This window comes from Protopterus annectens, chromosome 13.part0, assembly GCF_019279795.1.
Source record: "Protopterus annectens isolate FY-2018-M chromosome 13.part0, PAN1.0, whole genome shotgun sequence".
NCBI classification, from domain to species: Eukaryota; Metazoa; Chordata; order Ceratodontiformes; family Protopteridae; genus Protopterus; species Protopterus annectens.
The window spans coordinates 611,914,575-611,940,663 of record NC_056747.1 but is presented as its reverse complement, the minus strand read 5'-3'; the positions used below and the strand labels follow the sequence as shown (position 1 = coordinate 611,940,663).

Genomic DNA, 26,089 nt, shown 5'->3' with positions numbered 1-26,089 from the left:
AAAGGCACAAAGAACTGGCTTGAATTCCAAATATCCACAGTCTTGTTCAGGTAAAGTCTAAGCTGCCTATGCACATAGAATGAATGAATAATTCTTCCCTCTGGTTTGTGGAGAAGGAAAGGAGGAGGGGAGACTGAAGGACTGCTTCAATGATAACTCATTAACCACCTTAGGCATGAAGGAAGGATTGCTTTTAAATGTAAACCTACCTTTGTGGAAAACCAGGAAGGGAGGAACAGCCATCAAAACATGCAGCCCAGAAACTCTTGTAGCAGAAGTAAGGGCCTCTAACAAAACCGTTTTCCATGTGTAAAGCTTTAAGAGCTGGCAGGAGGCTCAAAAGCCAATAGGGTCAGCTTTTTCAGAACATAGCTCAGATCGCAGCGAGGAGTAGGAATAGGCTTCCTTGGTGGCCTAATGCATAAGACACCTTTCAAAAATTGATGTCAAAATGTGTGGAAAGGGGTGGCTCTAAAGGCAGGTAAGTAGGTATGGTTGCCAAAAATGAGCTATCACAGAAAAGTCTGACAGGCCGGAGTTGAGCAAATCATGCAAACAAAAGGTAACAGTGGGGATTCTCATGTGAAAAGGCCCTGGTTCTTTTTTTGCACCACAAGAAAAATATCTTCCGTTTTGAAATGCAATCTAGTAGCTGGTTTTCTAGCCTACTGTAAAACCTAGAGCATATCATCAGAAAAGTGCTGCCTGAAAGGAAGCAAACTCGAAAAAGTTAATTGTACAGTTTGGAAGTGAAGGTGAATGACAGACAGCCCTTGTTCTGTGTGAGCAGATCCATCTTCTTAAGTAACTTATGATAATTGCCCTTGGGCTAAATGAAGAGAAAGGGGAAAGTACAGTTTTGTACCTACCATAAATGTAGATGTTCGAGTGTATTCACTGCTGCAGTCATTACACTTGGGTTATCCTACCGTCAGGCGGTCCCCGCAGTCGGCCAGAGTTCCAAAGTCTTGGTCCGGCGTCGGTTGCTGTCGCTTCTTCCCTGACGTCAGTACGCCAGGGGTATATAAGATGCAGCCAACGCCATTTTCTTCAGTTTTTCTTGCCCCAGATGTCAGGTGCCCCTAAATAGGTAGGCAATACATACTGCTAATAAAACATACATAAAAAATAAAACCAAAACCTTCAGTAAACAGCAAATACACCACATAGGTAGTATAGGGTAGAATGGTATAGATAAGTCCCAGCTAAGAAAAAGGGGATGGAGGGAGGGTAACCTAGACTGCAGCAGTGAATACACTCGAACATCTACATTTATGGTAGGTACAAAACTGTACTATGTTCATCGTGTTTCACTTCTGCAGTCATTACACTTGGGTTGAATCCCAAAGCTGAGGTAGGATGGCTGGTTCTATAGAGGATTTGGGGTGGCTATGAGGCCCTGTAGCACTGCAGTGGCAAAGCCAGCTCTGGATTTAGAATAAAGAGGCAAGTGATGATGTTTGTTAAAGGTGTGCAGTGAACTCCAAGTTGCAACTTCCAAGATATCTTTGGTAGGTACTCCTCTAAGGTAGGCAGTTGAAGTGGCTGTTGCCCTGGTGGATTGTGGCCTATTGCTGCTAGGTACAGTTTTCCCATGCTGTGTTTAATAGAAATGGATACAGTGTCCTATCCACTTTGAAATGGTCTGTTTTGAAATTGCCTTTCCCTGTGATCCTGGAGCATGTGCTACAAACAGTTGCTCAGTTTTCTTGAAAGCTTTTGTTTTGTCCAAGTAGAAACGTAACTGCCTATGTATGTCCAATGAATGCAGAAGTCTCTCCCCTTGATTCTGGGGATTTGGATAAAAAGTTGGCAAGTGAATAGTTTGGTTAAGAGACACACTAGATACCACCTTTGGCATAAATGAAGGGTTTGTTCTTAAAGAAACCCTGTCTTGGTGAAAAATGATGAAAGGCTCCACTGCCATTAGTGTCTGTAACTCTGAGACTCTTTGTGCTGAGGTTATTGCCAGAAGCAGAGCAGTTTTCCATGACACATTTTAATTCTGCTGAAATGGCTGGCTCAAAAGGAGGTAAAGTTAGTTTTTCCAAGACAAAATTGAGGCCCCAAGTTGGTGTTGGTGCTCTCCGGGGCGGTCTTATGTTTTTAGCCCCTCTGAGGTACTGTTTTAGCAATAGATGAGAGAAGATAGGAGGATCTGTGTTGTAACGAGCTGAGATGGCAGAGGCGTGGATCTTAATGGATGAAAAGGATAGGCCTTTGTCCAACATCTCAGTTAAGTATTGTAATATCTGAGGAATATTTGGGACAAGAGGATCAAAGCTTTGAGCCTGGCTCCAGGCACAGAATCTCTTCCACTTTTCTGAATAGGATTTCCTGTTGCTAGGCCTCCTGGCCTCCAAAATGACATCCATAACAGCTTTAGAGAGAGGTGTTGTCTGGTTGACTAAGGAATTTGCCATGCAGCCAGGTTTAAGGTTTTGAGCTGGCTGTGCAGGATCTGATTGTATTGTTGAGTCAGAAGATGAGGAATTTGATGTAAAATCCATGGTGGGCCTTGAGCTAAGTTCTTTAAGATTGGGTACATGTGCTGGCGTGGCCGGTCTGGGGCAATCAGGATCATTTTTGGCTTTTCTTGTCTGGCTTTTAGGAGTACCTTTGAAAGGAGAGGCAGTGGTGGGAAGGCATAAACTTTTAGGTTTTTCCAGCTGAACGAGAGAGCATCCACTTTCCATGCTTGTGTGTGGTAAGTCCTTGTGCAGAATTTCTGTAGTTAGCTATTCACTGGGAAGGCAAAAAGATCTATGTCTGGGCTCCCCCATTTTTGTGTTATCATGCTGAATACTTGTGGATTTAACTTCCACTCGTGAGGATCCATGATGTTTCTGCTTAAGTTGTCTGCCAGAGTATTTTTCTTTCCTGGCAGGAACTGTGCTTGCAGATGAACTTGATAGGTTAGAGCTGTGTTCCACAAGGTCATGGCTTGTCTGCAGAGGGGATAGGAATGAGCGCCCCCTTGCTTGTTTATGTACCACATAACTGTGGTGTTGTCTGTCTTTAACAATAATTGTCCTGGATGCAGTAGATCCTTGAAAGCTGTTAGGGCATTTTGTGCAGCTAGCATATCTTTTTGATTGATGTGAAGATGCATTTGGTCTGTAGCCCACTTGCCCTGAATACATTTTCCTGCCATGTGTGCTCCCCAGGCGTAATCCGAAGCATCTGTTGTTAGTGTCTGCCTGGCTGTGGGTAGAGTGAAAGGCTGTCCCTTGTTGTGGTGACATGCCTGTGCCCACCATCGAAACTCCTGTTGTAGGCAAGGAATAAGTGGTATTACTGTTTCCAAACTGTGACAGCGTTGAGTCCAAACACTTTTTAGGTACCATTGTAATTTCCTCATATGCAGTCTGGCATATGGTATTAGTGGTATGCAGGATGCCATGAACCCCAAGGCCTGCAGAATTTTTTTTGCAGGGAGTTGGGACTTTGTTGCCATCAATTGAAAGTACTGAGTGAGTTGTCCTTGCTTGTCTGGCGTGAGATAAGCCATCTGGGCCATTGTATTTAAGCTGGCACCCAGGAATATGATCTCTTGTGAGGGCACTAGTTTTGACTTCTTTTCGTTTACTGTGTACCCTAGGCAAATTAGCAATCTTTTTACAAATGCCAGATGCTTTAGAAGAATGTCCTTGCTCTCTGCTTGAATAAGGCAGTCGTCCAAGTAGGGATATATTTGAATTCCTCTTTGTCTGCAAAATGCAATTACTGGTGCCAGGCATTTTGTGAAGACCCTGGGTGCAGTAGATAAGCCAAAGGGCAGTGCAGAGAATTGGTAATGCATTGAGCCAGCTATGAATCTGAGTTATCTTCTGCAATTTTGTCTGATAGGGACATGCAGGTATGCCTCTTTAAGGTCCAAAGTAACAAGCCAAGCCTTCTTGCCCAGCATGGGAAGAAGCTGCTGTAGTGTCAACATTTTTGAAATTCGGAACATCCAGGTAAGTATTTAGAGTAGAAAAGTCCAGTATGGGTCTCCAGGCTTTGTCCTTTCTGGGGACCAGGAAAAGTCTTGAGTAAAATCTTTGTCCTTGTTCCTGTTGTGGCACTTTTTGAATAGCTCTCATGTCCATGAGGGCTGTAATTTGTTTTTCTGCCTCTGCCCATTGATTTTGTGGCAGGTCTGGCATTCCTTTTGGCCTTGGTAGAGTGTGGAAGTGGAACCTGTAACCTTGAGACACAATATTCAGAACCCATTTGTCTTGGGTGATTATATGCTAATTTTGTGAAAAAAGTGCTAGTTTTCCCGCTAAGGAAGCTGTCAAAAGGTAAGTGTTTGGCATTTGAATGGGGAAGTCATTGGGACTGTTTCCTATAAGGTTGTGACTTGTCTTCCCCTCCTTTTGGGGTTGAAGCACCCGTGGTCTGTAAGAGCATTGGGGCTGAGATCTGCCTCTTGGGCGTCTGTATCTGCCTCTTTGTGGTCTGTCTGACACTGGAAAGGACCAGTTTTTTGAAGGTCAATTTCTGCTAAATCGAGGTGGCTGTACCTGTAAGAAATCCTTGACTGTTTGCATAGATTTTGCCTTATCCTCCATTTTCTTTAATACCTCTTCTGCCTTAACACCAAATAAAATATCCTGCTGTAAAGGAGCATCCAATAGTTTTGCCTTAACATGATCAGGTAAAACTTGTTCTTTTAACCAAGCATCATGCCTTCGAATCACAGATCCTGTAACTGCTGCTCTACAAGAAGCCTCTAACGAATCAAAACCACATTGCAGAGTATGTTTTCCCACTTGTTCAGCTGCATGCAATAAATCCTGCATTTCCTTATAGTCAGGATGTTCTGAACTTGTAAGCATTTTCTGCTTTAACAGAGACATTAAATATTGTTGGTATTTAAGCATGTGAAACTGGCAATTTAAAGCCCTTACTGCTAAAGTTGTAGAAGTGTGAACTTTCTTCCCCCATCTGTCTAATGCTCTAGAATCCCAGTCAGAGGAAACTGGATTTTTAGCCGTGGAAGCCTTTACCCCTTTGGGACCCTGGGAAATAATTTCTGGGTCAGCGACAGGGTTTTTATAAAGAAATTTGTGAGAGTCAGGGACTCTGTAGTACCTGTCTGGCTTGACTGGAGCAGGGGGCAAAGAATCAGGATTTAAAATGGATTCAGAGAACACGTCATCCACAATATCTAACACTGGCGGAATAGCAAGGGGCCTGTGCTGAGGCAACAAAAGAAAGTCTCTGAGCCTTTTCTTGGATTCTGAATAATCCTGGCCCTCCCAATGGAAATGCTCCCTCATGGTATGTAAAGTTTCCCCAAAATAGTAATCCTCAGGAGGAGAGGCCGAAGGGATAGATTCTTCAGCATCAGAGTCCTCATAGGGGGGCAAAGAGTATTCCTGGTCTGAAGAGGAATCAGAAGAAATGGAAACCTGGTCAGAGGAATCATAGTCTGTATCCTGCCTAGGCCTTTTATCAGGAGGGGGATGGGAACCCCTGATCAGAGTAATTAGGTCTTCAGCCATTTTGAGCATCTGTTTTTTAGGCATGGAGGCCTGTCCAGGTGAATGCTGTACTTGCTTCTTTGTCTTTAATGGAGTTTTAGACTTGGTTATTGTTTTAATGGTAAGCTGTGAAGGCCTGAAAACACCGTCAGAAGCTGATGCCTGCTCAGCGGCTCCGGACCATTCTGAGGGGTTAGTTTCCGTAGGCCCAATACCTTGAGTTTCCAGAGGCCTAGACATCTCCACATGGGAGTCAGAGGCGGCCTGTGGCTCTGAGGTAGCGGGTGTCAGGGGCTGCGAAAGCACCTCACTGAGAACCGGAGAACCGGCGACTGGCCTAGAAGAGGCTTCGTCAGTTTTGGACCTTGGATGCCTGTCCTTATCCTTGTCTTTGCGTTTTTTGTGAATTCTGGTCGTCGGTTGTTCCAACGGCATGGTATAATTGAACCTTCAGCCAAAGTAATGGCGAGCAAAGTCAAATCGACATTTAATAGTGCGCTTGTTAAATCTAGCACAAAACCGACAACTAGTGACATCGTGGTCTGGGCCTAGGCATGGAATACAGTAAGAATGAACATCCTTATGAGGTATTTGCTTCCCACAAGAAATACAATTATTAACTTTTACTGACATCGGTCTGAGGCAAGAAAAAGTTTCCCCAACATGGTACTTAGCTTTATTGAAGACTTTGGTTTTGAGATTCAAATTCAAAATCTCAGGAGTCGGCCGACCGACACTTGCGAACTGCTTTTGCTTCGGGCACCGCACGGCAAGAAAGACTGAAGAAAATGGCGTCGGCTGCATCTTATATACCCCTGGTGCACTGACGTCAGGGAAGAAGCGACAGCAACCGACGCCGGACCAAGACTTTGGAACTTTGGCTGACTGCGGGACTGCCTGATGGCAGGATAACCCAAGTGTAATGACTGCAGCAGTGAAACACGATGAACATCCAGTGCTGTATGGACCAAAAGGGAGGCACCAACATGATTTTTCGCTTGTCCTTCATAATTCTGTGGAGGGTTCTTGGAAAAATAGGAAGGACAGTGAAAGCATAGAGGAACCTTCCCTTCCAAGAAAAAGACATGGCATCTGTCTTCCATGTCCAAGTGTAAGGATCCCTGAACAGAAGAAGTTTAGCTGTCTGTTGTATGTGGAGGCAAAAAGGCCTTTCTGCGGAATACCCCACTGTCTGGACAACATCCAGGAAGATCCCCCTGTTTAGAATTCACGAGTCTCCTACTTTCTGAATGAATGGAAAATGTCAAAAAAACAAGGCTGTGTTGAATAGCAATCTCCCATGCCATAAAGACCAATCTGTAAAGATGGCATGACTCGATGCCTCATAGGTTCATAGGTGTTTACTAGGTTAACAACCAGAAGGGCCATTTTAAGCCTAGCCATGTATCCCAAATCTCTGACAAGTTCAGATACCCTTGATAAGTGTAAGCAGGGGCTTGGGAGATGAAACATTTACAAGCAGGGGCCAGGGAGATGAACCATTTACAGGATGCCTGTGTCCATTAGCGACCTAAGTGCCAAACCAGGGATGAATTTCATGTTTCCCATCCAACTGTCCAAGTTGCACTTGAATTTGGTTAGGGATGAACTTTGCTTCACATGGATGGGGAGCCTGTTCCATAGATAGGGTAGTCTCTAGGATACATACCTGTCTCCCCAGCAGGTACTATCCCATGCAAGGTTTAAGTCTTTAGAACGGGTAATTCCGGTGCTGTTTGTTTTCTGAATATGCAAGAGATCCATCAGAGTGGAGTCTGACAATGGCCTGTACGCCAGGCATAGATCTCCCCTCAAAAGCCTGTAGGAGACAGAATACAGAGATAGGGCCCTTGAGGCAGTCTGCATAAGACGTTTTACTTTTCCCCTGTATTCTTTTAGTGAGAAACCTCTGCGGACATTCCAATTGTTGGATACGCCTGACTGCATACATACCAAAGGAAGCACTGTACTCAATGATAGGTCTGATGAATGCTGAATAAAGTGGAACAATGGCTTCCTTGGACTTAGATGCCATACCTTTGTTTATAAGCTCCACAAAACAGAATGATTTCCTGACTACTGTAGACACGTGATAGTCAAAAGCTACATTACTGTCTGTGTGTGTCCTTAAGTCCCTGACTACTGGGTCAACTCTAAGGGAATTGTTGTCAATATGATAGTTATCAGGGGCGATGACTTCCTGAAAGATACTATTATGCATTTCTTGGCACTTAGTTTTAGACACCAGTTGTTTGTCTGTGTCAGCCCCTCCTGGAGAACATTTGTATCAGGGTGGGATTCAATGACAGCTCCTAATTTACAATCAACTGCAAATGTAGTCAGACAGAGACCACTGACATTGGCCTTGACTTGAGAGAAGTAAATGCCAAAAATCAGCAGTCCAAGCCCAATTCTAACCTTCTGGGTCCTGTCTGTGAGCCAGCTGGCTATCCACCGGGTGACATACGAGTTTGTACCTAACCTCCTGAGTTTATCAACAATGCCTGAGTAAGGTATTGTGTCAAATGCCTTAGCCAGGTCAAGGTAGGAAGTGTGAACCATTTTGCCCTCATCCATTACTCTGCTTACCTTTTCAGAGAAGTCCACCAGGTTAAGTAAGCATGATCTGCCTTTGACGAAATCAAACTGGGTTGGGTCCAGTGTGGGAAATTTACTATATCACTATTAATCATAGCCATGATAATTCTTTCCATGGCTATACATATAAGACTAGTGAGACTTATAGGTCTGTAGTTTCCAGGGTCTGTAGAGAGCCCACCTTTGTGCAGAGGGATGACTGCTGCTGTTCTCCATTCATGAAGCACGAAGCTTGTATGGAGGCTGCAGTTAAATAATAATTCCAGAGGCCCTGATAGGTCATGTTTCACACTATTTAGACAGCATCCTGGGATGCTGTCCTTGCTTATTTATATGTTACATGACTGTGGTGTGGTCTGTTAATATCCTGAGGGGGTCTGAAGGACATGGTTCAACTATGGGACACTTCCTCTCCTTGGTAGACCATACCTCATGAGCCTTGATGTTGTTGGAACAGGCTCCCTAGGTAATGTCAAAAGGATCTGTGTAGAGCTCCTGGCAAGGTGGAGGAACCAGAAAGGGCATTCTCACATTGGGGGGAAACTAGCTATGAGTGTGGCTGTCAGTTTGGGACTTTTTCCTATTGGGAGGGTAAAACTTCAGTATTTGAAGATTACATAGTTTTGTGTGTTAGTATTGTTAATAGGTTTTAGGGGGTATTGGGCATGTGTTTGTTTTTTTTTTCTTCGAGGACTTTCAATAAAACAAAAAAGTTTTGTAAGATGTGACATATGCTTAAATGGATATGGTAAGAAACAATGGTATAAAAGTTCAACCTGTCAAACAGTGTATGCATTTAACACAAAAGCTGGAACTAGACATTTAACAAATACATGTTATACACAAAAGGTGGGAATGATAATTTTTTAATGCAGTGATCCTTTCTGTAATGCCTTTAAATGTCAATGGTCTCACAGATAAATAAAAAAAAGAAAGAGTAGTGAACTACATTAAAAAATGTAGAGGGAAAACTGGCCAAACCACCAGACTATCTCCTTCTTGATGCAGGGCAAGAGAGGGAATCTGAAATTCTAACAGGTGGAACTGCTGAAGTCAGCTAGACTTGAAATATCATGGTAGCGTCCTCGAATGGAGTCTGGCATAAGGAAGCATAGTAATGATTGATGCCATGAACCCCAAGGCTCTCAAAAACTCTCTTGCCGAGGGCATTTGCAAAAGAAGGAGGTTTGGATAGAACTCTGTCTGAAGGAAAGAAAAGCTGTCATTCTGAGGGTGTCTATCTTGCACCCTAGGAAGGTCAAGTGAAGGAGTCAAAACAGACTTTTTTAGGTTCAAAGTGAATCTTAGAATGAGAAGGTGGTTCATTGTGAAATCAAAATCTTTTATAAGAAAGTTTTCAGGAGGAGATTGGAGTAGTAAATCATCCAAACAAATGAATATTTGATATCCCTGAAGTCTTCAGAAGGCTATGACATGAGTGAGACACTTTCTGAATACCCTTGGAGTAAAAGAAAGACCAAAGGGTAAAACAGAAAATTGAAAATATGATGAAGAAACAGAAAAACTAAGTATTTCCTGAAAACAGGACGGTTGGGGATGTGAAGGTAAGCATCCTTCAAGTCCAAAAATGCAAGACAGGCCTGAAGAAGGACAATAGGGCACAGGGACATTCTGAAAGATGGTTTGAAAGGACAGATCCAGAATTGATTTAAACGACCCCTCTTTTCTTGGGACTAGAAACATCCTGGAGTAAAAAAAACCCTGCCATACTGAGAGGGGGGAACTGTCTTAATAGTTCCCTTTTATAGGAGGTCCTGTAAAAGAGGAAGAATTAGAGGGAAATTATTTTGAGGTGATTGAGAGATTCGGGGAGGGGGGGGAGATGTCCAAGACAGTCTGTACTTCTTTTTTCCAACAGAAAGAACTCACCACAGAGTTCCTTCTAGGCTGAAAGTGTGTGCATGAGACAGAGAGAGAGAAAGTCAGTCTCTTTGGGATAGGGAAACCTGGCCAAGTGTAATGGGTGTGTAAGCGGGGGGGGGGGGGTATTCATAAAGTTGCAAGTTTATCAAGAAAGAAAGACTTATATCCCTTGTTATCTTGTCCTGATTTCTGTTGAAATCTCCTCTTATGAGTCCAGGTTTATCAGGGTAATTCCAATGAAATTAAGGCACTGGTGAAAGGAAAATCTGCTTTCAAGTCCTGCATAACTTTCTCAGTTTCCTGTAAGGTCTTAAACAGATCCATAGCTGCAGATTCATAAATATATTGTTTATCCAGTGTAGAATCTAACAGCTTGGCCTTGGCATCTTCTGGTAAGTAATGATGCCTTAACTATGAAAATAACTGCAAATGATGGAGTGCCTGGCCACCTGAGAGGCAGAATTAAGTAGCTAGGGCAAAAGATCTTATTGTCTGACTCTGATGTAGCATTAATTTATTCCCCCCCCCCCCAGGTTAGAAATTATAGATAAAAGGTACCTTGTCATATGGGTCCGATAGCCAACAGCTCTAAAAAGCCAAAGTGGCAGAGGTGTAAACCTTCTTATCATACTAGTCTATGACCCTCCTATCCTTATGTGCAGGTAACACATTACAGGAGGGCAATAGTTTAGTGAGGTTTTCTGCAGAGAAGGAAATCACAGCAGATCAGAAGAGGGATTTTTATAAATAAACATTTGATGTTCAGGTATCTTATAAGACCCATCTGCTTTCTTAAGAGTAGGAGGTTGAGATTCTGGATTCAGAGAAGGCATCTAGTAGGGCCTATAGCAGATGGCTTTAGAGCACTCCTGTCCAAAAGCACACAGTATCTCTATTGTACATCAGTGATCTTGGTACCTTCCCATTTAAAAAGCTGCATCATTTTGACCACTGTATCTCAGAAAGACAGCTACCCCAAAGGAGAGTCAGGAGACAAGGTATCATCTTCAACAGAAGTCATAGCTAAAGAAGAATGATTTTGTGAGGAATACACTACAGAATCACCATCTGAATCGTGATCTTCCTCATCAGACTGAGTAAAGTCTTGCCATTCTTTCTGCAGATCTATTAAAACATGATGGAAAGAAGCAATTCTGGTCTTCTGTTATTGCTTTGATGGGAAGTGTGCCTGAACAAAATACAGTGGATTGGAGCCCTAATGGACTTCTATCAGAGAACAGAATACTTCCTTTCTAACTAAAATTTGAGGAAAATCAGTTCCTCAGAGATAACCACATGGGGCTCCCCCTTCCCATCTGAAGCAGATCTCTGAACAGCCACAGTGGACACAAGAATGGGCTGCTCCATACTGACCTCCAATGGGGTCCCAATACTCAGGGCAGCTATATGCATTTTTAAGGTCCAGGACCTCAACACACACACTAGAAATGTTTGGGTCAAGCTGGGCAGCTGAAATGTCATGCTTAGCTTTCTTAGACTTCTTTGGTTAAGGCTGGATGTCATGGCAGGAAGGCTCAGACAACATTGTGCTGTGTTAGAGTTCTTTGAGTTTTTGATTTTCTAAGTAGATCTTCAAGGAAGAGAGACAGCTGAAGAGGGTCTTCAAGACAAAGGATTGACAAAATACTTGTGGTTATGTTTAGCACCAAGGCAAAAAAAAGACATTTTATGTGATATTTGCATGTAATTTACCTCCCACAGTGACACTTCCCTCTCTTAGACGAAGTACAAAAATTAAAAAGTAGTGGGGTACTTATCTGTCCAGTTGCTGAGTAGCTATACGAGTTACATGTCTCACAGACTGATGACAAAAAGAAGTTTTACTTTTGGGCTGGCAGCAAGGAGGTTCTGAGGTAATTCACACTCGCACATCCCTTATGCACCTGCTGCCTTTGAACTTGGGTCCTATAACAGACATATGGCATGAGGAAGGCATCCAGCAACATTGGATGGATATTTAGAAGTTACTAAATCATGGCTACTGATCTCTTTTCATACAAGGCAGACTCTTAAGTCAATTTGATATCCTAATCATGACACCTAAGACTAAAGAACTCAATGAGCAATAAACATAATTAGCAAATTTATAAACATAATAAAAGATTTTAAAAACCAAACTCAGAAGGTAACTTAACATCCAATTCCAAAGACAAATCATCCAGTATAGATTCAGCCTGGGGAATAATGGCACCACAGTATGAAGCCAAAAAATGAAAATAACAGATTCAAGGCCCTGACAGTTACAGGGACAGAAGAACCAATTATCTTTCCCAACAAATCAAAAGTCTTAAATTTTCCTATCCCAAATGCAATAACACCAAAAATTGGTTTTATTAGTCTAAACTGCAAACAAAGACACTTGGGGTTTAACTGAGAGACAGTGAGTTGAATCAGTGACTATACTTATCTAAACCATAATATTTACTTATGTTCTTAAAGTATTGATGAATGAAGTACAGTTGTGTAAGTAAACTTACCATAACAGTAGATGTTCAAATGATCATTCCTGCAGTAAATGAAACTTTTGGACTTACCATAATGATAGATCTGTATTGTCTGAATTTCGTCCAGTTCATCACATGGGTTGCTGGATCCAAACAGATCTGATCTAGGCACGATCTCTGAAGTTTCACTGATCCAGGGCACTGACTTCTCCCCTACCCATAATTCCTTCCACTCCACCTTAGTACCTCAGATCGAGTTTGCTCCACCAACTAGAAAATTTAAATATAGAACAACCCTTTCAAGGTTAATTACTAACTTGATAGGAATCGTCCACTAATAGGACTGTTCATAGACAGGGTGCAAGTGAGATCCATTCGGTCATAATAAGGCAATAGATGATAATTTGGTAGGGGCAGGAGGGAGGTTGAACCAGACAAAAATCAGGCAACACGGATCTATCATTATGGAAAGTACATAACTTTTGTATCTAATGTTGTCTATTTTCATCTAATTTAACAAATGGGACAGAATCTCAAGTTGTTTTTATCTGGGTGGTATCAAGTAAGGACATTCCTGAGAACAATGGAACCAAAGGAGGAATGTGATCTAGACTGTTCATCCAATTTATAACGAGACAAAGGTGTGAACTGAAGACTAGGTTGCAGCAGCACAAATATCATCAATCGGAGTCTTTTTATAAAGGCTGTTGACGTGGCAATTGCTCTTATGGACTTAGCTTTGGGCTTCAATTGGAGGGACAGGCTCCTTTTTAGTATAATCTGATAACCATCTCAAAACAGTAACCTTAGAAACTGCTTTGCCAAACTTTAGCCTAGAAAAGGTAATGAACAACTGATCAGATTTTTCAAACTGTTTCATTCTATGAAGATAAAATACGAGTTGGCAACGGACATCCAACATATGCAAAAAAACATTCACCTTTGTTTGAGAATCTGAGAAAAAAATACTAGCAGGTTGATTGACTGATTTAAATTTGCTTCGGATGCCATCTTAGGAAGAAAAAATGCATTAGTTCTTAAGGAAACTCACTCTTTGTGGAAAATCAAGTAAAGGGCTTTGCAAGAAAGGGCCTGTGACTGAAATTCATCTGGCTGATGTTAACAGATATAAGAAAAATTGTCTTCCAAGAGAGGAACTTCAAATCTGCTGATATTGTTGGTTCAAATGGTGGATGCATTAATACTTGCAAGCAAAATACTAATAGCCCATGGAGGAACTAGGTCTCTGACTGGCAGCTGTATGAGGAATGTTCTCCTCAAAATAGGCTTTAGAGACTTAAAGTGATATTATGGAGGTGTCATTCTGATCTATGTGGAAACTGAAGATTACAGCCATTTGTACTTTGATAGTGGAGAAATTGGAACAATTATGGAAAAGGTCAGACAGAAACTCCAGTATGGAAGGAATGGGAGCAGGAAATGGATCCATTCCTTTTGATATAACCCAGATGAAAAACCTTTTCTATTTGTTAAGATAAACCCTTTTTGCAGACTGTTTCTGGAAGGCTGAGATAATTTGAACAACTGATGCTGGAAGCTTGGCATCTCTGGCCAAAGTTAGAACTGGAGGAGCCAATCGGTTAGGTTCATGGATTTCTGGTCTGGAGGAAGCAATCTGGCTGGGTAAGTCAAAAGATTTGGATACTGATCCAACATCAATGGAGGATATACTAATAGAGGCCACCAGGACAGGGAACCATGTTTGCCTGGACCAGAAAGTGCAATGAAGATCACTCTGGTTTTGCATTATTTCTCGCTTTCTGGATGAATTTGTTAATTAGGGACAATGGCAGGAAACCATAAAGACGACCCAGGGCTAATTGTGGGCTAGACTGTCCCTCAGTGACTGTCCCCTGTGGAGTGATCAGGGCAAAGTAACTGCTGCACTTGCTCAGACTGGAGCCAAAAGGTTGCAGCATGGTTACCCCTTAGTGATAGAAAAATCAAAGCTGCCACTGCTGGATTGAGGGACCTCATGAAGCATTAAGATAGTTCTGCTCAATTTGTCTGCTAATACAATGGACGTCCCTGGGATGTGCACTGCTATCAGAAATCTGTGCAAAGACAGTGCCCACTGACATATTCTCATGGCTTTCCGACAAAGGGGGTACCAGCAGGTTCCACCTGGTTGTTGATGTACCAGACTACTGGCATGTTGCCCATCTGTATAGAAATTACACCACAGGGGAGAACATCATGAAATACCTGCAATGCTAGGAGGACTGCTCTCATTTCCAAGACAGTGATGTGAAGGTTGTCCTCTAGATGTGACCAAGAAATCTGGACCATTCTCCTTTTAAAATGCCCCCCTCCCACAAGAAGAGAGGAGTCTGTGGTTACAACAGCCAATGGTGGGGCCGTGTGAAAAGGATGACCTTCCATCACTAACTGAGATTTTATCCACCAGCTGATACGATCTCTGCATATTTGAGTAATATGAATAATTTTGGTATGCAATGGGCAATGGATAAATATTTTTAGACCACTGCACAGAAAGTGTTCACTGGAGTACTCTTATGTAGACGCAGGCTAGTGGAACCAGTAAAATTGTGGAGATCATTAGACCTAAACAAGTGTAGAATTAACCTTGCTGAGGGTGAAGAATACTGAAGTATCTGTGTAGCTGCTAGGTGCAGGAAGAGCATTCTGGGGTGGAGCATTTTGGCAATTTGTAATGCTGAGTCCAGGTGGAATCCAATGAATTCCATTTGTTGTGATGAGTTCAGGTGGCTCTTGTGTAAATTTATTGTGATTCTAAGTTTTGAAGTATGTGGAGCAGTGGCTCCAGATGGTATAACAGTAGATGTTTGGAGATAGCAGTGAGGAGCCAATTGTTGAGATATGGGATAACTTGAATCCTTAGTAGACACAGATGTGCTGCAACCACTGCCATTATCTTGGCAAACACCCTGGGGACTGTAGTAAGACTAAAAGGCAGTGTTTTGAATTTGTACTGATTGGCTCCCAGACGGAAATGGAGAAACCTCCTGGAATGCTTCTCTCTCTCTCTTTATATGATATATAGTGTACTGAAGACCTACTGAACACATCCAATCATCCTTCCGCAGAAGAGGCAATATGGGCTGAATTGTGACAACCTGGAATTTTGTTTGTTTAGTAAACTGATTAAAACGACTCAGATCTAGAATACGCCTGAGGTCCCCTGTCTTCTTGAGTACTAAAAAGAACTAAATCCAGAGTGCAACAGCCAGCCAGCCTTTCAAGAGCACTGGTAGGGTTTTTCTGTGAAGGGACCGCAAAAGCCCCGATTTTGTGGTCCGCCTCTGCATCTTGGATGACGTCCATTAGAGTTACCTCATCTACCACAAGAAAGTCTTTCTCCAGAAGTGTTATGGTAATAACCTGTGATTTGTGAACCACATCTTCCTTCTATCCCTTTGATTCCTAGAGAAGATCTTTTGTGTGGTGGAGAAATGGATTGCCACTGCAGAGAATTTTACCATCTTGTTGACCCTGGTTAGTGTCTCTCTTACTTTTGGTGCAAAAAGTGTGGAACTATCAAACGAGGTATTAGTGAAGGATGTCTTAAAGCTTTCACTGAAGTCACAAAGGTGCATCCAGGCATGTTGGCATTCAGTAATTCAGATGCCCACTGCCCTAGCTGTACCATCAGCTGCGTTACACAGCAGTCATATGGTAATGTTTGATGCAGGCTGAAGGGTGGAGAGTTGGGAGTCCACAGTCTTCTGAACATCCACAGGCAGGTTAGTGGAAAGAGCCTTGGAGAGCTCTTTAGTCAAGTCTCTCTGGAATCGTGTTACATGAGCCAAATGGTTCAGCACTCAGAGGGCAAAGGTCACTGAACAGTACATTCATTTCCTACACTTGTCCAGTGCTTCAGACTCCCTGTTAAGAGGGGTGGACAGAGAAACTTTCTTCCGATAATTCCTTCTTAGTGGCTGTCACTTCCTCCATGGTATGTACTGTTGGAGCTTTGCACCAATGCTTCCTCACTTTAGGTGCTACCAAGATCCTACCTTGTTATTTTGGTACTGGCTCCACCACATCAGGGTCCTTGCATACCTACTGAGCCACAAGGTCAATAAAGGGATCAACAGGTGGTACTACCCAGGATGACGGTGAGCCAACAAATGCCTCCAAGACACAGTCTTCTCTGGTGAAGGGTTATCTGTGGACCCCTCCCCCAAGTTGCTTCATCAATTTCAGCATCTCACCAAGATGAAGTTTTCTGAGAGGGATCTAGGGGAGCCTTCACTTCTATCCAAATCTGTGTTTTTAGTTAAAGGCTCTGGGGATTAGTCTGCGTGTTTCTGTTTGCATGCCTGTTCCCTGTGAACCTGAACTGGTGGAAGGTCAGACAGGTCAGAATCAGAGCAGATACTCACATAGTGAGCTGTCTTGGAAGACTGTAGTACAGACTGTCTCTACTGGAAAGAAAGAAAAGAAGCAGCAGAATCCTCTTGAGCTGAGTGGTACTGCCTTTTCTTTTGACACAGATAAAACCCCCTCAAAAGTTTCAAAGGCTGAAACCACAATCGGCCCCAAATGAGATTGATCGATCTTCTATTTAAAGACAGGAACTCCTTGGCATCGAGAGGTCTTGACCTTTAGGCTAATCTTGGAGCCAAACTCTCAAGGGCCAAGGCCACGAGAGGGAGAGATGGCTCTGATAACTTCACAGTCGAGCCATCCCTTAGTCACAGCATCTATGCTTTGGCTTTGAGACTCTTTCTGATCTGAAAGTACCACAGTCAAAAGAGATATAGGTTCATAGGTAGGTACTAGGCTATTAGCCCTAGGCCCTATACAAGCCCAGCCAAAAAGGTACCCTAGCTTTCGCCACCCAAGAAAATGATTTTCCTGTTCCCCTGTCAAGCAGAACCACAGAAGTGATCCCCGGGGTGAATTTCCTATTACCCATCCAAATATCAAGATTTTTCTTGAGTGCTAATGAGGAGCTCTGTTTGACATAGATAGGTAGTCTGTTCTAGAGTATGAGAAGTCTCTGGGACAGGAATCTATCCCTCCAGCATGTTCTGTTTATTGTGGTGACAAGGTTTAGGTCCCTGGAGCGTGTAGCTCGGAAGGATTGGGATTTCTTTAAGTGGAGTATGTCCAATAGCTCTGGGTTTGACATAGCTTTGTATGTTAGGCACAGATCGCCTCTGAGTAGGCAATATGCGACTGAGTAAAGCTGGTGTTTTTTTAGACCGTCTGCGTAAGGCATCTGTTTGAGGCCAGTAATCCTCTTTGTGAGGTATATTTGCGGCCTTTCCAGTTGTTGTAGATGTCTTGTGAGGTACATACCAAAAGGGGCGTTGTACTCTATTAATGGGTCTAATCAGTGATGACTAGAGGGGAACAATGACCTCTTTTTTTTCTGGATGAGAAACCTTTTGTGATGAGGTGTGCCACATAGAAGGATTTCCTGACCACTGTGGCGATGTGATTATCAAAGGAGAGACTACTGTCCACCTGTGTCCCAAGGTCTCATCACACTTTCGGTGTTAAGTAGACTATCGCCTATGTGGTAGTTCATGGGTACAGAGTTCTTACCAAAGGGGATGACAATGCACTTTTTGGCATTGAGCTTGAGGCCATGTCTTTGACACCAGGCATCTGTCTCAGTGAGGCCCTTTTGTAGGATGTCCACATCGTTAGGAGTTTCAATTATGGCTCCTAGTTTGCAGTCATCTGCGAATTTAGTTAGCCAAAGACCTTCTGTGTTAGCCTGTACTTCAGAGAAGTAGATACCAAACAGGAGAGGACCCAGGACTGAACCCTGTGGTACTCCACTTGTCACTGGTCTGAAGTCTGATTTGGAGTCTGCTACTTTCACGGTGTGGGTTCTTTCAGTAAGCTAGTTGGCAACCCATCTTGTGACCTAGGGATTTATACCTAGTTTAGTGAGTTTATCTATAATTCCAGAGTGGGGGATGGTGTTGAATGCCTTGGCGAGATCTAGATAGGCTGTGTGAACCACCTTACCCTCATCTATGGCTTTGGTGACTACTTCAAAGAAGTCTATCAGGTTTAGGAGACTCGGCTGGAGTGCCTTCTGTGTGGAGTCTGCATGTCCTCCCCATGGTCGAGTGACATATAAAGACATGCAGGTAGGTGTGTGCGTGAATGGGTGCACCTTCTTTGAAGGTTGGGCTGGCAACTCGGCACCGTAAAAGAACTCCACTGCCAATCATTAGCGGACTGGAGTTCCGCTGTGGCAACCCCTAACCGGGAAAAACGAAAGGCATTACTATTCTGAAGACAAGCTCATTGCTACAACATATGGTTCAGTTATCTTCGGTGCATTCTCAGTGGGTGATTCATTTTGACATTTAATTTAAATTTCTTAACTTCAGCAGGTTCACATAAATTACTCAAGTTCAACATTTATCATGAAGTGAAGACTAATATGCTACTTTATCTTCTTATGTGAAGACTAATATTCTACTTTATCTTCTTCTGTCAAAAATGACTTCAGACAGTAGTATTCACACAACTTATTATTTAAACAATACTTCACAAACCAGTTTCTGGTGAGAAACACTGAATTTCAGCATAGTTACAGTTCAGCATTCTGCTACATTGAAAACTGATGGACATTCCAAAAGATATTAATTTAAAAAAATGGAACAGAACATGTTGAAAATAAAACTTGTCATCACACTTTCTGGCTAGAACAGCACTAGGAAGAATGATAATTTAAATCTTAAATGAGAATAAATTTAACTCCTGCTGCAAGACAGTGATAAAACCAACTGATAAAAAATAAGCTGCTGCATAAAGCCCCCTTTCTCACAGATATATCACCTGTTCCACTTAGAATTGTTAAACACAGCTATTAAATCAATTTATATAGAAATTCTGTTGCATGGCAAATGTCAGAAATGGAGTCAATCTGAACTCAGATGTGTTACTTCTTTGTCTAATCGAAAAAAAATCTGGTTTCTCCTCTGCACTAAAAATGCAACCAAAGTCTATGAACAGTGACAGAAAATAATGGCTCCAAAGAAGGCACTGCTACAGATTTCAAACCAACTGACTGTTCCTTGCCAAGTTCAACATCCATATGTATAACTACTTAAACAATTAAGTGGATAATATGTTGTATACTAGATCTTAAAGTCATGGCTAAAAAAAAAGAAATAATTTATGGCTCTGTGGAGCACTATCACTTCAAATCAGTTGGGTAAAGCAAAATCTTAATTCAGGGATACCATAAACGAGGGGTCTATAGTTAACAAAACATTACAAGACACTGCCAAACTACCTTTTTCCGGCAAAGCAGCAGCTCCTTCAAGTAATACATTGTGCCTTTCACTTATTTCAGCATTATCTTCTGATTTACTTGCCTGGACACCGACTGTATGACAGACCTTGGTATTTGACCTGGATGTACAAAACATACATTTTTAATTATTCCAAAAACAAAATATTTCTCAACTATTAATAAATCAAAGTAACATGAGGATATTGGGAAACAACATTTTGTAACAATTCATTTAACATACAATTATACAACTCAAAGTGCAAACATCAATAATATCTACAATTTAATAAATTATGAAAAAATCTGATTTACTAAATTGAGTGTTACTATTAGTACAGTAACACCTCACATAGCAATCTCTTAATCTGCACAGATATACTTCCTTGATTACATGGAGACAGTCTGGGGAATCATGAGTACTGAAAAACCAAATATTAATTTAAAGGGAGTAGAATTACACAAATTGGTTTAGCATACAGATGTTACTGCATACCGATACCCTAAATCTGACAAAGGCGACTCTAATGCTATAATAGTGGCTTCATCATAACTATGCAAAATCTGGTGAAATCAAATGGGTGGCCACCATTGCTTGGGATAACATACATATAAGGATATCTGGATGGGAGGATATCATTTTGATATATGCCGAGATGCAACATATGAAAGGCCATAGGATAGTAACTCACACAAATATTGTAAAACCAGAGAACAACTAGCCCTGAATGGGTGCTAGTTATGTTGTTAGCACTAACTAGAAAACCTTTTCCATTTGCTAATAATGGATATTCGAGTAGCAGGTTTTCTTGCCTCCATTAGTACCTGCTGCATGTCCTCAGTAAATAAGTGTGTAAATGTATTAAGACCCTATCATCAAGGAAGTTAACTGAAGTTGACTGGTGTTAGGGTGTATCAAACACCCCTAGGTCTTGTGTGAGTTGATGCAGTCTGTGAGGAAGCTTGCATTAATTGTCCCCATCCATTTCCAAAAGAAAGGAAAACCACTGTTGCGTGGCCCAGAAGGGAGTCACCACAATGATCTTGGGGGGATTCCTTCTGAATCTTCATAAGTAGCCCAGATATTAGTGAAAAGGGTGGAAAAGCATACAGGAACATTCCTTTCCAAGGAAAAGAAAAGGCATCTGTTTTCCAGGCCTACCTACTTGGGAGTCTTGGAGCAAAATCTTGCAGGCTGACTGTTCAAAGAGGAGGCAGAGAGATCTATTTGAGGAACTTCCTACAGATGAATCAAATCTTGGAAGACCCCCTGACCTACTTTCCATTCATGAGGATCTGCCCTTGTTTTGCTCAGCTTGTCTGCTACACAGTTTTGCTCTGACAGAATGTAGAATGCTGTAGCGTCAGATGGTAATATGAAGTTATATCCCAAGCTAACGTGGTTAGCCTGCAAAGTGAAGTATGACTTGATTCCCCCTTGCTTGTTGATGTGCCATGTGACTGTGGTATTGTCTAACAACTTAAAGACCAAAAATTACTCAGAGAGTTGAGTACCTTGATTAGAGCAGGCATTTATTTTGTTATATGCTTGCATGTTTCCTTGATGTCCCACACACCTTGCCCCTTTTAGCCCTCCTGAAACTGCTCCTCAAGCAAAGTCTGATGTGTCTATGCTGACTAACTAGGGAGAAGGGAAGACCTGGAGTTAGGGATACCTGTTGTCTTCACCAAGTGATTTCTATTCTGCCAAACCCCAGCACTGTGATTTAAAAAGACAAAGGTTGTTGGTGCTGGTACCAGACCAAATAGACTTCAGATACCACTGTATTTTTCTCATGTGGAGTCTTGTCAGGGGTATCATGAGACTCACAGAAACCACGAGACCCAAAATCCTGAGGTATTCTCAGACAGTGACTGAAGTCTGAGTGGAAAACCTAGAAATAGATTTAGTGTTGTCCTTTGGACGAAAAGCTCTTTGAACTGTGGTGTTTAGTTGAAATCCCAGAAACATAATACTGTGAAGGAGTCAAGAAAGGCACTTACATGTTCTCTTGAAATCCTAGCTTGTGTAAAAGATCAGTCACCCAAGAGATAGATTTCTGATACTTTGAAAAAGGCTCTGCAAAGAAAAGCAACTTGTCTAAATATGGAAAAAAGTTAATACCCTGTAGACTGCAAAGCTGTAACTGGAGCTAGACACTTTGGATTATCCACTACACCAAAAGTGTTCTCAAACGGTAAGGCAGAGAACTGATAAAGTGATCCAAACACAAAAAAATTTAAGAAACGCCACAAATGTGGATGAATAGGGATGTGATATGCATCTTTTAAATCTAGTGCTACCAGGAAACTTAAATGTGAAAGATGAGGTAACAGGTTGTGAAATTTCATCATTTTAAATTTGGGCAGTATCACAAATGGGTTTAGGAAAGTACGATCCAGAACTGGTCTCAAAGCATTTTCTTTCTTTAGCACTAAAAACATCTTTGAAACAAAAAAAAAAAGTTTCCCACCTGGGAAGGAGGTACTGGTTCTATCATTCCCTGGAACAGCATACCCCCCTGGAAAGGAGGAATTTCCTCCCATTGCCATCTGAAACCTAGATGAATGATCTTCAGAACCCATTTGTCTGAAACTATTTGTTGCAAAAAATAAATAAATAAATAAATAAATAAAAGTGGAAATACAGAGTTTCTGGAAAACAAAAGGGGAGGTCAGAGTGTGAGGGGAAGCAAAGTGTCTTAAACGGTTATTCTGACTTGTTGGACTGCCTTGGCTTTGGGAGGTTCCAGAACTCTTCTAGGAACACCCTTACCATTTCTTCTTAAACATTTGTTTATCTGCATTTTGTTAAGACTTGCTTATTTTGCTTCTTACCAAACTTGAATGAAAAGTTAGAAAATCCCTTGGAAAATTTGGAAAGGACTGAAAAATCTTAGATTCCCTGAATCAGCTTACCCCTTTCATCACACTTTTTGACTACCTCTGCAGCAGAGGGGGGCCAAAACAATCTCTTTTGAAAGGATAATTTAAAATCTCGCTTTAACAATATCTAGAAGGTTCTGAGAATGCAGCTATGCAAACCTAATCAAAACAGAAATAGTGGCCATAGCCCTTGAAGAAGTATCATCAGAGTCATACACACACTGTATACAATGAGTAGTGACTTGAACAGAATAAATTACATTATTTAAAGCAGATTTTTCCTCTCAAGAGGAAACTGTCAAAATATGATGAATGTTTTGTCTGCAATTAGTCGGGGCAAACCTTAACATATGACATGCCTGACAATTCAAAATTCAGAAGATCCAAGTTGTAGAAACATACACCCCTTCCCCACACCTACACTTAATAATCTTCTCATTCTTACCAGAAATAGTAGGATTGGAATTAAGTGTTTAGCAGCAGAAAGATTAACTAATGTTACAGCTGCTGGATCAGGTTTGGGAAGAGTGTATAAAAACTGAGAAAACTGAGGAGCTTTATACATCCTGTTTTTTAGGAGCAGCTGGCTGACTGTCAGGAAAACTGCAGGCAGGAACACACATCCTCCAAAAGCTGACAGAACTGGAGGAATGGGTGCAGGTTCTAGAAATTCCGTCCATCACAACTCATAGTACTTTGAGTGACTGAGAAACCTCAGTGTTCTCTCACTGAAAGCACTGGTACATCCAAGAAATAGTCTCACAGAAAGAGAAACACCACAGGGGATTATAAGAACCTGAGTGCTCCATGAGTCTAATTCAGAAATCTGAGGAGAAAATCCTGTATCTGTTCCTTCATCCTCATGTCCAGATTCAGAATCTTGAAACTCTTCAGGAAAAGAAAGCACCCCCTTTCTTTTACCAGAAACTACCTTACAAGAAGGAGCCAGCCACTCACAACCACTTTTTCCTATTTTCCACATGAGGTCAGGGTGTTACTTTCACAGTGAATCATCTAGGGCCAAGTTTCGCACCATTGGGTAGCTAGCTCTACCACAGACCTTAAAGGAGAATCAATAGCTTGAATTATACCCTGAACCAGCCCAAGTACACTACTCCAGTCTAAAGAAATTTGATGGGTAGCATATACATGCATACATGCTTAGTTTTCTGATTCTTTTTGACAGGAAAAAATAGGGCAAAGAGCGTTATTAATGGCAGCAGCAGTTTTCCCAAGATGGTTACAACATTATGACAAAACAGGGAAGCCTTCCCTGCTCCCCCTCCTAGGACCAACAAAAGTGTCACTCCTTTGCCTACTGAGTGGACCCAACAAGCCACTGAAGATGTGGCTAACCTCTGGTCTGTAGTGGCTGTAGTTGCTATACCATAGTGATTTGGGGAAAAAGATGAGTGGTCTCATCTGCAACAAATGGCCACAGCAGTCGCCCACTTGCAGCGGAGGCAATTTGCTAGCCTGCTGTGGTGGCAAAGGCTGTTTACTTAACTTTTTCTTTTTGTGGCTGGAAGCAGAACAGACTGTGTGACAGACAGTTTGTTCCATGGTCAGGTCAAAAATGGTGTCTCTTTCCCATGGAAAACAGCAGCAAATTCTGGTAAAAATGAAAAGCCTTTAAAAGGTATTTTTCCCCAGACAAACACACTAAAAAGCACTTTAAAATACTATGCCAGCCCCGTGAAGTAAAATAAACACAATTTCTACATAAAAACATGTTTTCAGTTATGTTAAACAACTTCTAAACAGAAAGAAAAAAAAACAGCACTTCTGTTTAAAAGTACAGTACATTTTTCTGATAGTCCATTAAAACACAAACTCCTAGCTTTAAAATAACTTTCATGAAAGAAGTATAATTAATAAGCAAAATTATTAAATGTAAATTATTTCAACTCCGAAGGGAACTTATCTGCCCAACAAAGGAACAGCACAAGCCAATTGTTGATCCTCAAAAGCCTCATAGGGGTGTACTCTCCTGCAGCAGTAAAGCTCTGAACAAGGTTGGCGCCCAAGCTTGTCTTTTAGTCAGCACCGCTCAAACTGCCAGTCTGTTTGAGAGCGTGGACGGTACCCTGAAGCTTTGGAAACTGGTTGGCTGTTACATCCTTGGCAGGATATAACCAATATAACTAAGGCTACTGCAACAGTGATCAATATGATGAACATAAAGTAAATATTTAAAAACGGGCTCTGTTTGTATTTAAGTAGGGTCTATATTAGATCAGCGAACGCTTAAAAAAGTGAATGAGATTGATCAAACTTATGCAAGCGAAAGCTTACAATCTCGAGCTGTCAGAACAGCGATTTTTTTCCTAGGGAAAAAAAATCACTGATCCAAAACACATACACACAACACAAGCACACCAAACAAATGGCAATCCACACACATACACCTAAAATCTGACACCTAACCCTACACTAAACTATACACATACTACTATCCACTTACCTTAACCCAAACCCTAACCCTAAGGTCTGTCACTATCACACACTCACCTCACCCGCTCTCTAACCCTAACTCACCTAACCCGCCCTAACCCTCACGTCCACATAATCGCACACATACCTAACCAGCGCCCTAACTCTAACTCACCTAACGCGCCCTAACACTCACATCCACACAATCGCACACTTACCTGAACCCGTCCCGTAACTTTCCACCACAGCACTGAAAATACCAAAGCAACAAAAACGGACAACCAAATTCTTTCCCTAGGAAAAAATTCGGGTTTCTGTTGCTTCGATATTTTAAGCTTTCGCTTACATCAGTTTGATCAATCAGCGTTCGCTTTTTTAAGCATTCGCTGATCTAATATAGACCCTTTAAGTACATATGTGTAAAAACATCTGCAAAGCATTGTACCTTTTTCTTAAGAAACTTGTACGCTGGAAATTCTTGTGCTTTACCTGATGTAATTCTCATTCTAAATGGGGAATGTTCTGGAAAGGGATTTAATTACAGCTTGTTTGCAAGGCTTTTTTGACTGTTTCTTCAATGCTCAGAAAATTTAAATGAAGAAGCCATGTAACTTTCCTGTTTGCCAGCTTGTAGTTAATTCAGTATTACACATCAAAGAAGGAAACATTGTTTGTTCTGTAGTATTTAATAGTTGTTCATCCACAACATATTTATTGTTAAATCATGATTTTAAATGTGAGGAAACTAGAAATTTTAAATGTTAGTATTTGTATTTTCTAACTTGCTATTTAACCTCTGTTCACATCCAAGTAGTATATTAAAAAGGTTTAGTGGACAAAAAAGTTCTGGCTTTTCTGTTCCTTGATTTAGCTGCTATGACTCTGGCATGGTATAACCTTTGCAAATTATCCCAGTTACATTTATAAGTACTGGTTTGCTAGGTGTTACGTTCATAGACATCATAGTGTACAATTTCAGTGTACTGTAGTTTGATATGGCAAATGGTTTCTCTTTCCATGACTGCATTTCCCCCCCAACTGTGCTGTTTCATGGATCTCAGCTTTAGGTAAAAGCTGTTAGA

The 26,089-nt window shown here is 41.6% G+C and overlaps 1 protein-coding gene across 2 annotated transcripts in view; it reads right to left on the bottom strand.

Annotated features, from left to right (window-relative positions):
- Positions 1–26,089, bottom strand: part of TRIM37 (tripartite motif containing 37) — a 2,575,817-nt gene that overhangs the window by 308,248 nt on the left and 2,241,480 nt on the right. For both annotated transcript variants that reach the window (XM_044054277.1, XM_044054276.1), the window contains exon 23: positions 19,692–19,810. In XM_044054277.1, the coding sequence (XP_043910212.1) occupies positions 19,692–19,810 (119 nt within the window). The remainder of the gene's footprint in view (positions 1–19,691; positions 19,811–26,089) is intronic.